Source organism: Ostrinia furnacalis, unplaced genomic scaffold (genome assembly GCF_004193835.3).
Source record: "Ostrinia furnacalis isolate ACB-3 unplaced genomic scaffold, ASM419383v2 OfSCF6580, whole genome shotgun sequence".
Lineage (NCBI taxonomy): Eukaryota > Metazoa > Arthropoda > Insecta > Lepidoptera > Crambidae > Ostrinia > Ostrinia furnacalis.
In genome coordinates, this window is record NW_021136819.1 from 562,932 (window position 1) to 579,930 (window position 16,999).

The 16,999-nt window shown below is 35.0% G+C and overlaps 1 protein-coding gene across 1 annotated transcript; it reads right to left on the reverse strand.

The window, feature by feature from the left end:
* Positions 1-1,690: 1,690 nt before the first annotated feature.
* Positions 1,691-16,999, reverse strand: Aanat (arylalkylamine N-acetyltransferase). The gene is made up of 5 exons (XM_028317991.1): positions 16,868-16,999; positions 15,420-15,600; positions 11,442-11,647; positions 4,028-4,212; positions 1,691-2,632 (listed from the first exon to the last, which is right to left on the reverse strand). Exons 1-4 carry the CDS (start codon positions 16,939-16,941, stop codon positions 4,029-4,031), a joined length of 645 nt encoding a protein of 214 aa, XP_028173792.1. The 5' UTR covers positions 16,942-16,999; the 3' UTR covers positions 1,691-2,632; position 4,028.

Genomic DNA, 16,999 nt, shown 5'->3' on the forward strand with positions numbered 1-16,999 from the left:
CACACCCACTAGTGTGATAATAGTATTTGATTGTATCTACTCTGTGTTGATCTGTCAATGTGGGATAGGGTTGAGACAAAAATATGCTGCTTATTATCATTACTTCCATATTTTTCAGTGCGATGCATTTAGCCAATTAGCTAGGTACGTATAGTAGAGAGAGAGAAGAGCCTACCTTGCAAGATAGTTTTATGAAAATCAATATATCAACTGTAACCCAAATACCTACACCTAATCAAACCTCGAAGTACTCAACACTAAAAACTAAAGCCCGCCCCACTGTTCTGGCTCTTTAACATCATCCTGATGCCTTTCAAAACCTATTTAATGATTTAATGCAGAGTTTGGTCAAGCTTATCTAAAAATAATACATTGTTTCGCCTTAAATATTGCTCGGGCAAAATTTACTTAGGCTATCAATGTTAAAACACCCAGGAAAGAGGGCAAACAATAACATACGTAGTAGAAATACTTACCTACTTACTTATGAGTGCCTACCTAACTGGTGTGTTTGGTTGGTTTACAGTTTTGCCGCCCGTAGGCTAGGGTGGGGTTGGATCTTTATTTAACTTTTATCTTCTGAAATCGAGTAAGCGTCATCTGAAATCTGCCGCCCCTAGGACGCTGCCGCCCCTAGGCCGCGGCCTATACGGCCTATTGACAGATCCAGGACTGAGTCCATGTTTGAAAATTTGTTGTAAATTAAGTCATTTTCCTCATCTTTAAGGAAATTTCGTTAATTTGTAGCTTGTGCAAAGTAGTGTTTATTTGTTTCAAACATGGCGGTTTACAGGCGTAATTTATAAATTCAGTAGATTGCACCGTAAAATACAGCATAATATTTAATTTACTGATTTGACGTTATTATAATGTGCCAAATTATAGTTTTAGGTCTTTAGATATTAATATTCCACAGATATAGTTAGTTTACTTATGCCCGTTTTCACCATCTATCCCAAATTTTTAAGTGACCCATATGGTAACATTTAACAGGCATTTTGTTTTTATAGGGTTCACTTAAAAATTAGGGATTAATGGTGAAAACGGGCATTAGTCAGTCAGTTATAAAAAAAATATTTCAATCTATTATTATGCATGCATAAAAGTGGGCTTCATAATCTTCATTCTTCACAAATATTGAAATCAGATCACAGATATCTACTTAAAGATTATTTACCTGCTTGTATAAACTATCACATTTAGATAACGCTGTAAATATGCGTAGAATTATATTTTATAGTCTCCAGACACGATTACCTGACTAATACTATTGATTACATTATTTATAAAAGGTAAAATTAAACTGTCAGCGACTCTGTGATTGTTATTATTTGCAGGGAATTGAGTAGTTAAACTGTTGGATTATTACGAAGGCACTTATTTATTAGCACTGCTGCTATATGTGATTAATTAATGGTCTACACTCTACAGTATCTACAGAAGGTATCTGTATACAAAGTTAACTTGCGATTGTACTAGTATAAAAATAAGTCAGAAGAAAATTATCAATTACAGCGATTGTAATAAACAGGTCTAATTTACGTATCAAGCCTAGTTCTTAAAATTGTAATAAGTAAATCAAAAGCACATGGCTTAGTGTTTTTTAAAGTTAATTTAACAAATTATATGAAGGGTAGGTAGATATGTAGGGTAGGTAATGTAGGGTAGGGACAATAAATAAAAAATGCAATCTACTCCACATGTTTAATGATCAAATTACATTGACTTTCACAATTGACTTTGTTTTGCATCGCCAAATATGTACACGCATAAATTCTTGATGAATTCTTTCAGAATATTCAGCTTACAGTATCTATTATCACAACTAAATAATACTTAACAATAAGGAACTACACATCACACTAATTCAATAGGTAAAAATAAGTGGTTTTCCGCTTCCAAGTTTACTTACAGTATTTTGTTAGCAATATTTCTTGAAGCAACGATTGCTTCGTTTCAAAATAAGTAGGCGTTATAAAGGTACTTACATTATCGATTTATGATTTTGTGATTTTCTGTTTTTCACTGGTTGTTATTTGATTTATTATTTTTAGTATTTAACAAGATGTTGAAGAAAATTATTCATAAGTTACGGGAATGTAATAATAGTGATATTAGGGTAATATCCTTTTTGGTTAAATTTTAAGGATAATATACCAAATATTCAGTCAACCATTTTTCTTCATTCATCATCATCATCATCATTTCAGCCATAGGACGTCCACTGCTGAACATAGGCCTCCCCTAATGCTTTTCACGTTGATCGATTGGTAGCAGCCTGCATCCAGCCTTTTTCTACATTAGAAGAATAAGTACAATTACATTTCTAATGCAATTAAATAGGTGATACTCGTATAACTGATATAAATACCATTTTTTTTTATTTTTTGCAATAATTTTGTTACTTTATCACAATCTTTCAAACCTATGGTTTGTGAATTTGTACGTTTACAATAAATTATCACCACTTTAAATAATTTGGTATCACACAATATACAAATAACATCTTTAAGATATGATTCAAAGCCAAAAAGTACCTGCTTCCTACTCTAAAATAGTGCTTCCTACAATGCTACAATATTACAGTAATAATATTATATGGTAGGTGAGACTACGTAGTAATTTTTAATTCCTGAAACAAAAGAAAAAATACGTCAATATCTCAAAAAATCGTAAGTTATCAATATAAGTAGGTACCTACTATAGGGCAAAATGTGATGTACCTAGATTCAGGGCTCTACTACAACAGTTAAGCTCAGACAATCTTGAAAGCAGGAGGTATTTGATTATCATCATATCATAATGATATAAGTAGGTACATGAGAATTGCTCTAGTTATACATAGATACCAATAAGGTCAATACTAATTTACATAAATGAATGGGTATTATTGAATACCTACTCCTATGTTAAATATCAGTGCAGGCGGCTCTACCACTATGTTACGACAGTTACGAGTACTCGTATCGTATATCGCTCGACTAATTAATTAACAACCATCGGGGAAACTTTTTTCCTCTTAAAAACTACCCCAATCCGTCTGGCCAGTGTTGGTAGTGTACGACAAATCCTCCACTCCACTGGAGTGTAAATTGGACAGGGAGCGTATAGTTGCAGTGCTGTAGAGATTTATTATGACAACTCAGCAACTCAGCGTGCTACTTTAACCCTACGATAGAGTCAAATCATCATCATCATTTCAGCCATAGATAGGACTTCCACTGCTGAACATAGGCCTCCCCCAATGACTTCCACATCGCACGGTTCGTAGCGGCCTGCATCCAGCGCCTCTCACAGCTGCTCTTGATGTATACTTTGGCGATCTCATACGGGGCGGGCGGACTATTCCCATCTCTCTTTCCCACCACTGCAACTTCTGTGTAGCCAGGATCTAGGTTGACCGCCAATAAAAACCCAACCAGTGAAGGTCAAGTTTGTCCCGGGGGAAAGTTAAACTGTCATTGGACCCGCAACGAAATTAATCAGAAGAACATAGGAGTTCGAAGTTAAGGTTCCTTTGCAAAGTGGATGACAGGTGACAAACAAAGGTCAGGATATGCCAACAATGTGAACGCCACAAGAGAGTCAAATACATTTCTAGTTTTGTAGACTTACTTCACAGCTCTTTGATGTATACTTTGGCGATCTCATGAGGGGCGGGCGGCTGCGGAGCGTACGGCGACTCGGCGTATGCCACCTCGTACAAAGTTGAATTTACCATAGAGTCAAATACATTTCTTGTATATTAGGTAGACTTACTTCACAGCTCTTTGATGTATACTTTGGAGATTTCATGCGGGGCGGGCGGCTGCGGCGCGTACGACAACTCGTCGTATGCCAACAATATGAACGCCACAAGAGATTCAAATACATTTCTAGTATTGTAGACTTACTTCACAGCTCTTTGATGTATACTTTGGCGATCTCATGAGGGGCGGGCGGCTGCGGCGCGTACGACAACTCGTTGTATGCCAACAATATGAACGCCACAAGAGAGTCAAATACATTTCTAGTATTGTAGACTTACTTCACAGCTCTTTGATGTATACTTTGGCGATCTCATGAGGGGCGGGCGGCTGCGGCGCATAGGGCAACTCAGCATAAGCCACCTCGTACACTGGTCTGTAGCCGAGCCTCTGGGCGGCCGCGGCGGAGTAGGCAGAAGTGGTGTCCATGCGCATAGCCCCTGCACCTTCTGCTCTTGCTATACGCCTGGAAAGGTAAGTGTGAATATGAATAATGCTATTTTTTTTTTGTAAATGATGTGTTTCTGCGTGGTTTTTTGTGAATCTACCTTAACCACATGACTTGACTCTACTTTAAACTAGCCACTTACTTCTTCAAAAAGTAAGTCCCTAATGCTTTTTAGTGATCAACGTATAGTGCCATCGCTTTGAATGCTGCAAGAAAATGGAATTGTTTTCTTACTTCGAAAATAGAGGACTTTCATACAAACTCCCAACCCCCTTTTTACCCCCTTTAGGGGTTGAATTTTGCAAAATCCCATCTTAGTGAGCTCCTACGTTCTAAAATGAACTCCCATTGAATTTTGAGACTCCTAGCACTTGTGGTTTCTGAGATTTCGTGATGAGTGAGTCGACTGACGGACGGACTGACTAGTCCGTCACCTTTCGCTTTTTATATAGAGGATTACCTATGTGAAGCAAAAAAAAAACAATCGTCTAGTCTAGAATAAACCACCAAGGTCATCCTACTTCTTACTTATTATAAATGCGAAAGTTTGTAAGTATGGATGTTAACATGTTTGTTACTCTTTCACGCAAAAACTACTAAACAGATTTTGATGAAACTTTACAGTATTATTATAGTAACATATAGGCTATAATTTATGACGATACTTATGTGACAAACTAAATTTCATGCGGGTGAAGACGCCGACAAAAGCTTGTATTTAAATAAAACTAGTCTACTAGACTAATAGCAAAAACTTTCGATAGACTTTATACAATAGGCATCTAATAAAACTATTAAATGAATTCTATAAAAAGTTGATCATATCAAATCGCATCAAGTGTCTTATTACCGTGAGATTTTTTGGCTATCTATACCTACTAATATTATAAATGCGAAAGTAACTCTGTCTATCTGTCTGTCTCGCTTTCACGCCTAAACCACTGAGCCGATTTTGATGAAATTTGGCATAGAGATAGTTTGAGTCCCGGGAAAGGACATGGGATAGTTTTTATCCCGGTTTTTGAAACAGGGGCGCGATAAAGTTTTTCTGTGACAGATACAATTCCACGCGGTCGAAGCCGCGGGCGGAAAGCTAGTCTAAATATAAAAACAGTGCATACTTTTATTATTATGTTTAAAATAAGTTTTTGTGCTTTAATTAACTATTTCGGGTGACCGTTTTATGTTGTCAAGCAGTAATTTAATTTTTTGTGACGTTCAAAATAATGGTCGAATAAAACAATGCACTCTTCCGCATTTGACGACAATCCGTGTAAACTAAACTGAATGACAACCAGTAGGAAGCAATTACAAAATAATCATATCATCGCGGGCTAGAAGTTAGAATGTGCATTAAAAGTTGACATGACGTTTCAAACAAAGGCTTCAAAATAATTTGGACTTCCTTGAGAGCATTGTGCCGTCACTAATATTGGGTTACACCAGTTACACAGCCTGTTCCGTGATGACTATGGGTCATATTTGCTGGTCATATAATATTAGCATTGTTCTTCTTCTATTGATATCTAATCTAACTTTTTAATACCTCACAACTGCTATTTTTTTCACGGCAGCGCAACTTGGTGTTTCATTTGGAAAGAAAAATTGAGTTGCCTTTTTTTCGTTTGCCACCTCCTTATTCATTATTTTCTTTTTAATTTAGAAACAAAAAAAAAATTAAAGGATTTTTTCGGCTGCAACCTCTTTATTACTTTTTATTAAAAATAGGTTCCATTGATGATCATTATTTTGATGATGCAAGTAATAGCTTTATTTTGCGTGACGGCCTAGTTGATAAAACAGCAGGCTGCAACTAATTTAATCTAAATTGCCATATAATTTAACTTATCCTCAAGTGTTGTTACACTTGTTACCCTAACAACTAATTTAATTATGAAGCTCATTTACTCCATAAAATTAAAGAAAATTGCACCCAAGCGCGAGCGCCTAGTTATCATACTAGTAGGCCTAGATAATTATAATAAACACTTAGGTATCTCCTACTTATAACCGTTCTTAAACGTGCATTTAATTGTCCATTAAATTATTACCTAGTTATAATTTTTTATCATACCATTTTAGGAAAGCAGGGATTGCTTTCCTAATAAGAGTGCCTCCACTTAACTATGTTTCTTCCATTGACAGTGGCAATTAGGTAGACTTCACGGTATAGTAGGTAGGATTAAGTTTTGTCACTAACTGAAATAAACAACTGTTTATTATGTATTGTTGTAAATGTTTGCGAATTAACAAGATCTTGATAAACCATGATCTAATTCCTTATCGTATATCGTTTCAGAGGCAAATATTATTGTAGATTGAGATAGCATAACTCTAACTACTATTGCATGGTTTTTCATAAGTTGATGCACACATAGAAACTTGTTCCTAAAGACATAAGAGTCAAGTCTTTTGATGCACACTGTACCCTCGTTGAATTAAGACCTTCAGTCGCAGTATTGCGCGGGACGTCGTAACTGCGATTGCAACAGTTGCATAATAATACGCGTCTTCATTAAGATCATTTTGTTGTCACAGAACAATGTGCAGTACAGCTTTGACGAGCCAAACGTTCCCACAATGCTTTAATAAATTAAGCAATTTACGTTTTATTTAAGTGTAGTTTAAAAAAAATGGTCTACAAAAGTCTCGGATTTTTGGTCACTGTTCAAAACAACTAGGAGCTTTCCCAATTGATTTGAAGTAGGTACTAACTTTACGATATCAATTAAATATTTTTACTAAAAACTAAATATTATTAATAGATGAAAAATTCAATTTAGTTATGCAATTCTATAACTTATGGTAGGCACAGGTTACTTTGAATTTTGGATGATAATCATTTCCTTTAATTCAACAAAAGAACTGGTACTCGTAGGCCTAGTTTCCTAGCGGAAAACTGTTGCAGGTAAATTAGACTAATTGAATTTTTTTTTTTGCGAAATAATTTCAGTTAACAACCGTTGGTCTACCTATTTATTTTTTGCAATAAGTACTAAAACCAGTAGGATTTGGAGTTCTTGCACTACTTATTTTCATTTGTAATGTTAATTTATGTGTGTTATGCGATCGTAACTTTTTTATTTTCATTTCTATTAATTTTTTTATTTATTCCGAGTTATTTTCAGCGCAAAATTAGGTACCTACCTATTTGAGGTAAGGTACTTGATACAAATAAGGCCTACGTTCTAATAAGGCCTATACATCAGAAAACACAGATAAACAAATCCAACCGGGATAATACTTCAAGGACACGTACTCATATGCCCTACAACCCGGTAGAGTGCAAGAGCATCCCGGTCCACGATCCCAGCACCAATTGGCACGCGTTCTTCTAAGGTGGTGGGTGATTTCGTGCTCTCTTATACAAATCTGGCGATTTCATCTTAAATTTTCGGTAAAATAACGCTGTTTTAGATTAAGCTTTTCTTAGTAATCGTTTCTGAATATTTCTTTCTAGCTAATAATTACCTTAATTTGTACCCTTTTGTACCCTTTGCACCACCGGCCTGCACCACTGGTGGTGCAAAGGGTATTTTTAAATCCCTCTTGCACCACCAACAAATAGTGCTGTGCTACCATCGACTGTAAAACTAGTAGTAGACTGTAAAATACTTAATAATTTAATTGTTATAAATAAATCAAAACCTACCTAAAAGTTTTAATTTGTGTGTGTGTAAGTGCCTATAAACATTTCACTTCAGACACACGATACCCCGGGCCTACATCCTACATACAACGAATAAAGTACCAGGGCAACATAACCATAAAGGAGCTATTTTATGATACATGTTTATTTCTCCGGTCAACCAAGAAGAATTTGATATAGCTCCTTTATGATTATGTTGCCCTGGTACTTTAGGAATTAAATTATTCGTTGTATGTAGTTATGAGGTTGTTATTAATTTTTATGTTATGTTGTCAAATCTGTCCAGTAGTTTCGGAACCTATTCAGTACAAATAAACAATCAAATCTTTCCTCTTTATATTTTAAAAAATTATATGATTATAGATAATCGTTTTACAGTTAATGGTAGGGCGGCACTATTGGTGGTGCAAAAGGGATTAAAAAATACCCTTTGCACCACCAGTGGTGCAGGCCGGTGGTGCAAAGGGTACAAAAGGATTTGTACTACTGGCTATAGATGCATTATTTGTAAATTTTAAAGACAACAAGAGCGAAATATCTAATAAGGCCTAGGCCTTATTTCAGCATGGTAGGCCATATTGGATACTTATGTCCACACCTGATTACGGACAAATTCATTAAACTAAATGAGTCAAAGAGTAACTAAATATTTATTTAATAAGAATGTTACTAACAGCACAGAAAATAAAAATAAAACAGAGTAAAAAAAATACTAAACCTGTAAAAAAAGAAACAAAATACAAAACCAATAAAAAATAAGAAAAAAAAGCCGTATGTATAATTCTAAAGGATTAATGCTGATATTATCATGCTTGTCTCGAAGACAATGTAGCAGATATGCTACCATAAAGGACTGCTTTTGGTGGTATCATAAAGATTGTGTAGGAGTTTGTAAAGATGATTCAGAAGCCTTTTTATGCCCTGGTTCTAACAAAAATTGAGATCTCATTTTGTTTACAAAAAATCAAGACTAAATGATGTTCCTAAACTGATTTATTTAAAAGGTTTTATGTTATATATTATATACACCGTGTTCGAATATGCCTTATTCGAACACGGTGTTTTAATAAGCCCTATACAAAAAAATAATATTGTTTGTTTTTGATATTTTTTTTTGATAATTTAAGTCAGGAATCATTACTTTGTTACTATGAATATTTAATTTTATCTATAATTTATGTATTATTCTTAATAAGTGGAATTTAAGTTTATCTAGAGATATACAGTATATTTCTGTTTACTTGGTATGTAAAATTTTGATAACGCAAACAAATCGACGTGTTTAATGTTTTATTACCGCATTTTGTTTAATACAACCTCAATTTTAAGGTCTACAGGCATTTGAATCATATAGGCCTTATTCCGTGTAGGTGATTTAATAAAGCCAAAATCAGTGGTTTCGTAATTTGCTTATTTTGAATAGATTTAGTTAAAAATTGTGTTATTTTTTGTATTCTTGCTAAAATTAAAGGATGGAAGAAGTTAATTAACCTTGTTTTTGTTGACTGGCGTTAATATTTATTGAAATATAAGCATTTAAAGTTAGGTAGGCCTTATTTGTATCAAGTACCTTATGTAGGAGATACGTGGATTTTTTTCGTCCTCATCTGTCATTACTTATTATATTATTCATTTGTTTTTAAGTTTAAAGAAATCTTTTTCTGGCGTTCGTAAAGTCAAACTAAAGACAAAGACGATCGACGAGTAAAAAATAATTATCACTTCCTAGCGTACTAAGGCTGAGTTGCACCACCTAAATTTGACCGTAACTGTAGGAATGCCTATGTAATGTCATATATTTTTTTGCAAAAATAAATTAGATTTAAGCGCCTTTGTTTCATAACCACATTCGCTTTATTATACGAGCAATTAAAAGCTGTATGCATGTTAAATTTTGATATGCATTTTTTGCGAACTCTAGTTTACAGAGCAAATGAATAAGTAAGTTGCTTATTATTACGGCTGCAATACATAAATGTAGTCAAGGTCTGCAAAAAATATTAAATTAATTATTATATGTAATGTATTGCTAGAGACTAACATAATATGTCACATCACATTTAGTGACATACCGCTAACATAACAAGAGAAAAAGTCAAAGTAAATGAATTAATACCTACAAAGAAAATATTGATATGCATAAGAAAAAATTGCATCACATGATAAAGCATCATCATAATAGTATCTTGCAATTACATTACCTTCAAATTCAAGAATGCGGAAACACAATAAATTCTATATTTAATTAACAGTTTTGGATCATCATCATCATCATCTCAGCCATAGGACGTCCACTGCTGAACATAGGTTTCCTCCAATGCTTTAAATTCCATGTTGCCCGGTTGGTAGCGGCCTGCGTCCAGCGCCTTCCTGCTACCTTTATGATGTCTTCGGTCCCCCTTGTGGGTGGACGTCATACGCTGCGTTTTCCGGTACGCGGCCTCCACTCCAGAACCTTGCTGCCCCATCGGCCGTCAGTTCTGCCTACTGTGTCCTGCCCGTTTTGGATCAATCAGAGGCTATTTAGATTTTGTGGAGTTTAGATCCATACAGGTGTTTAATACATACCTACGTTAGCTTATATGTCTTTTAACGTTTTTTACATTTTGTACATCATAACTTTGAGTGGTGTAAGAGCGATCACGGATCTTAAATCGAATCGAACTCTACATTGTCTACATGACACTTTTAAAGCTATTAAAATATAATTCTTTTGATTTCCAGATCACATTACCCACGTGGCTGGTTTTTGCACTATTTGATATTTCCTGGAACTAAAGTCAATAAAATTTTTTATATGCATGTAGGAATTGAACTTACTGGTTCATACAACAATCGATATTGTTAATTATATCTATTACATAACTTTTTGCTGAGTATCAAACGGTCTTGATTCGGCTTACTCAGTCTTCTATTTTTTGTCATTGAAATAAAATGTCTCAGTCATTATAAATTGACAACATCAAACAGGTACCTAATTGGCGACTACAGACAGATTTATAGAATACTAGGTAGGAATAGATTTTAACTAAACGAGTCTCTATTCTTTAGTAAGTAATTATAAATCTGCTTAGTTTTTCATTGGGTCAAAGACTTTTCGGTATCAATGTCAATCGGTGTTACTAACCTAGTTATAGTATAGTAGTAGTAGTTTTTAGAATTTTTAATATATCTTCTTATTTTAATTTTGAGTCAGATAGATTAATGAAATGCATAGCGTACCAATGTACGGAAAGGAAATAAACATTTTTTAATGACTAGGTGTTATAAACTTATAATTTGTTGCAAATTATTTTATTTTTGGATTATTGTATTTTTTGGCGCACAACTCGAACATACTCGTAGCTTAAAACTTAGTAAGAGACTCAAACAAACCTAGTGTAAGATATTTTATGATATTTACAAATATCACACCCAACACCTAGTTTTACTGTGGTTTTATAATAAGTAGAGCTTCTACATTGAGGTTTCATAACAGATGTCACTTAAAAGAAATCCCCACCGGATTTCAAACCGCGACCCAGCTGGCGGCGTTGCATTATGTCGCTTACAACGTCGGCTTGAAAGAAAGCAAAGAAAGAGCTTAAAAAAAACTTACTCAGATTCCTCGCAAAGCACCCTCATCAGTCCTCTCCCCCTCCAAGAGGAGTCGGTAGACGCGATCCTGACCTCCATGACCTTCTGGCAGCTTTCTGGCAGCTTCTCCCAGATCTTGGCTTCCCTGTCCAGGTGTCCCAGCACCTGGAGGATCCGCCTGAACTTCGGGTTGGGGCAATCCTCGGATTTGTCTGAGTAGTCCACATCCTGTAAGGAACATGACCATTTAGAAAAGTTTTTAACTAAAAAAAAAACTACATCATTAATGTAGTACATCAATGATTTAAAAAAATATTGGGATCCTAACACGTTCTCCTTACTTTTTGGGCCCTGTAAGTCCATCCAGACATTCCAGACACACATTATTGCAAGTTGGTATAGTAGAGTTGTTGCAATTCACGAAGACGAGAGAGCTTTACATGTGTGGTGGCTCAGTACTGTTCGTTTTTCCAAAAGTTTTAACAGACATTACACTATCTTTATGTGCATGTACACGTACCCACACAAGTAAAGCTCACTGGCCTTCTTGAGTTGTAAGAACATACTGAGAGATGCTGGATAAACTAATTTTCACCTAAGCTTAACTAACTAATTTTCACATAAGCATAACTATTATCGCCTTATCCTATTTTAAGTGAAAAATGCGTTTGAGCTGTGTATCTTTTGTTAAATCAGTCATTAACTGACTGTACTTTTCTGTCAATCACCAGTTTGTTTTGGTTTTTACGTTTCCTCTAATAAGTGCTGAGTAAGATATCATGGGTATTATGGTGCAGAGCATTGGAGCAGATCAGTTAGTCAACCGTGACACCTTCCTTTTGGTCCTTGGGTAATTTTCCTGATTGAAGAATTTTCCCGATTGAGAACTCGTGGAACTAAATTGCTCAATAATAGTCATTAGTAATGACTCATTACTTTTTTTAATTTCAAGTAAGGACTCATAATACTGTCGGTAAAAAGGTTTACTTTACAGTAATTTAAAACTTAAGGTTATTAAGTTTTGAATTTCATATCAGAATAAGATTAATAAAAGTAATTTCATTTTATTTTCAAAACACTATTAAGTATGAACAATACCTTCCGTATCAGGCATGTTCTACCATGCTTTAACAACACTTGTAGGTTTTCGTTAACGAATTTAATGTAACATTAGGCATATTATGTTTTTATGGTATAGTTTTATCAACACGTTTTGCAAAAATAAATGAGTTTTTTTGCTTTGTTACCTACTTCCGGGTTTTCTTTTCAGTTTATAATGTAACCTTCGCAAGCTTCTTTTATTTCCTTTTCTTCAAATAACAATAGTATGGTTGAAAGCGAAAAAGCTTTAATATTACATTTTCTTCAACCTCATTATCTTTCGTCGTCAAGTTGAAGCTTTCCTCGAATAGGGCTTTGTGTGCCATGTTATTGTTAGGTATTGATTTCCTGTCAGGTACAGAAAGCAGGATAAACTCGTTTTCTTTGTAAGAAGTGTCCTCGTATTTGGGCTGATATTTTTTCAAGGTTACAACTGAATTATTCAGGGACATAAAGCTTTAAAGCTTTCCTATTGTTATTGGATTAAGTGAGTTTGGTAAGTACAGTTTATTTCTGGTCGTTTGCTTCATTTTATAAAACGTGCTAACGATAATTATGTTTCAAATAAAAGAGGAGCATAAAAAGACAATTATAATGTAATTCAGCATGTTCAATTTGCTACATTCACACTATACTTAAGTAATTTACTTATTTCGGAAACTACAGAACCTACTTATGAACAAGTTTCAATAATTTTATAAAATTGAGCTTGGAATTTAGTTTCAAAATACAGTTTTAGAGAAATACCTATTGTTTCTTTGTCATTTGTACCCGAGACACGTGCGTCCACTGCAATTGCATTTATTATCTTTTGTTCGCCAAGCGAGATTAAACTTTGTTGCACTGTAAAAACGGGTTTTCAGTCGTTATTGTTAACAGAACAATGGAGAATTATTTATAGCCACCATGGTTATAGAGTGTCAGCAATTAAGCAACTTAGAAGACATCAACATATTAGCTAGCTCGTTTATAATACGATATAAGCCTAGCCGCCCGATCTGGTATCACCCGGGAACAATTTTTTATCTATCATGAGATTTATGGTTGTGTGTGGTAGATAATAGCCCCATAGGAACCACAGATTTCTTTACAGCTCTTGCCCTTACCAACACTATATATAAGTGCTCACAATAATTCTCAGTCTAGAAGTAAGTAGATATGTTGTGAAAAATGCTGTTACGAGTTTCAGACTGGTGGTTTCGAAGGACGTTTTATAATCTTCCGAATATCTAACGTTTCGACTAATGTACGAAGGAACAAATATTTTAATCACAACTTGATTAATAAAGGCTGTTTCTCTTTTCCATCGATCATGCGGTTAATTTTACAAGTTGTATTCAAGCTCTCGTTATAAATCATATTAAGTCAACACCAGGAGCCGTTTTGTACTGGTTTTTTGTTTGAATTAGGTACTACTGTTATTCGTTTTTTTGTCGATAGTTCTTGGTTGTACTGATTGTTTTTTAAACAACCAATATTAATTTATTAACATGACTTCAACTTATCAGTATCGTAATTACTTATTTCTTAGCAATTATTTATTTTTAACTTAAACAGATTGCTGACAGTTAGTCAGCTAGATTTAAAGCTAAGCTCACATAAATACGAGTAGGTATTACATAATAATAATATTGTTGCAACGATCGCTATATTTTTTGTAGATAGTTAAGTGCTTTGCTTCGTGTAACGATCACAAAATTTTAATCTGTCACGAAGGTAACTTTGTCTAGAGGAGAGCAGAGAAAAATGGATCTTACTAGTTAGATAAGTACAGTGATCACATTGTAACTGTTTAAAACGTGTCTTCATCAGTCTCATTGTATTCTAATTTTCCTATTCATATTTCACTAAAATCACAGTTAAAGGACAGTAGATAGGTACACAAGAAAGTTTACTAGATAGAGAAGTTTAGAATTTTCTTGTACTTAGGCTTCAAACCACAATGAATCGGCAGCCTGCCCTAGTAGGTATAGGTACTAATCACCAGCCATACTTGAAACTTATTTACTACAGCGTGACTAAACCAAGTGATCAAGTGTAATTAAAAATCAGAGCCTATGCCAACAGTGGCTCAAGCACACCTGCACGGAAGTGAATACAGACAATTATATTGCAATTCAATTACGCTATGATATATCTTATAAGGAGGCTTTAGTTTCGAAATATGGAAGGATCAAAAAAACTGTCACGTCTGGTTTCACTGAAGAGGTTTCTCGATCTATAATCCACGTATCGGTACCTGCAACTTCCAATCACTTGAAGTCTCACCCTGAATGTATTCAGTTAGATATAACAAGCAGTAACTTTTTGAAAGGAAGCAATATCGATCAATCTTGAATCGAGATCTTTCCATCTTGAAACTTGATTGCTTCACAAGGACACGCTAGAGGTTTTGCAAATTGGAATAAAAAAGGTAGAGCTATGTACTATTTTTGCCTTATAATTGTTTATTTAATACTTACATATTTTTTGCTTTGTATTTTTTTAATTTTAAATTGCTGTATCCTTGGTGACATTTATATGAGTTTTTATTTAAAAAACTTACACAGGCATTGTCAACATATTTTTATGCTAATGTGTAGGTAACTGCTCGTTTGCCTCCTGTCCCATAAAAAAATACAACATGTATTTTAGGCTAATGTGCACTTTTTGCTTTGGGCTTTTTGGACCAGTACTACTTAGCTGGAATAAGATATTACTTGGTAGGTAAGTATAGTTTTTGCAATAATTGCATTATTCACGAAGGCGAGTGAGCTTTACATGTGTGCACGTGTGGTGGCTCGCTACTGTTCGTTTTTCAAGTTTTGATAGGCATTACACTTCGTTATGTGCATACACGTACGCACACAAGTAAAGCTCACTCGCCTTCGTGAGTTGCAAGAACTATGCTAATGTTCACCTCTCTGTTAACGATTCCGTTGATGATCAGCCCCACGAATTCTCCTGCCTCGTCGACCGCCACCACGGAGTTGCCCTGGTCGATGGAACTGGCGGAGTACTCCTCCAGCTCTGGGCATCTGGAGTCAGGAGTCTCCAGGAGGTTCACAGCCTGGTTCATGGGCTCGTCTCGGAAGAAAAACCTGGTGAAAAGCGAAAAATATATGATGAAAATCAATTAAGTCCAAGTTGATATCAAACTTGGCTCTATACCAATTAGAGTGAATTGTAAGTGAAAAACTTTTAAATAATGAAAATTCAGCTGGTCGCATTTTTTTGTTGCTTTGGAAAGATTTTCCTAGGCATCAACTGCCCTTCTAATTTCCAGTAGTCAAAAAAGTAAACAAAATCATTTGAAGTCGCTGAGTGTAGTGTTTCTTATTCATTTATTATACTTAATTTAAAGAAAAGACGCGTAACTTCCTTGTGAGTCATTTATTAAGTGCTTTACTTTGCTTACTAGTAGGTAATCACAGGACAGGAGAAGCCGGACTTTTGTTTGGACCTTTCTATGACATTTTGCTTCACCTTGAAGCTCAGTCATAAAATGAGGTGAATTTGAAATTTTTATCACTTCGTAGGTACTTTTTTAAGTAATAAAATGACCACGATGACAACTTTTGTCGTGCGAGGTTGTTTAGTGAACTTTGAAAATAGTTTATTGTATAAACTTTGGCCCTTTTTAACCTTTTATTGTAGGTACCAAAGATAAAAAGCACGTTTCTGGTTTCTTTAGAAGGCATTATACCAGATACTTTGATTCTTACTAATAAGGTCAATTCAATGTTATCATCAAGAATAAATAAATTGAATACCTATGTTTGAATACAGGTTTATTCACTTTTTAGTGCACTTTTTTGGAGGACGAACTCGGTTTTAGAGTTGATTTAAACTTAACAGACCGAAGAATTCCATAAAGTGAATTTCCAATTTGAGTCACACATGGGAGAGTCAATGTGACTTAGTAACCACTTGATCATGATCATGGTGGTGGATTTGACGAAACGAAGTAAAATTAAAAGTAAAATTATATTGGCCCTGTTTCTGCATTGAGATATCTGTCTTGAGCGTGCTTATCTTCCACTCAAGGATTTATTTAATACTAGCTTTCCGCCCGCGGCTTCGCACTCGTGACATTTTGTATGCCATAGAAAAACTTTGTCGAATGGCGTCGTTTCAAAAACCGGGATAAAAACTATCCTATGTCCTTTCTCGGGACTCAAATTATCTATCTCATGCCAAATTACATCAAAATCTGTTCAGAGGTTTAGGCGTGAAAGCGACACAGACAGACAGAGTTACTTTCGCATTTACAATATTAGTAGGGATGAAAAGTTCATCTTGATTACAAGTCAAAAATCTCAATGCAGAAATCAAGTCATTTATACGGAGTTGAGTTTAGAAACATACCTTCTCAAGAACTTGAGGGCCCTCTCTTCATCGTCTTTGATGAGGGTGCGGACTGTGAAGGAGGGCTTGGCCATCGCTCGGGGGCGTAGCCCCAGCTCCGACAGCTGGGCCGGGAGCTCGTCCGCCAACTGC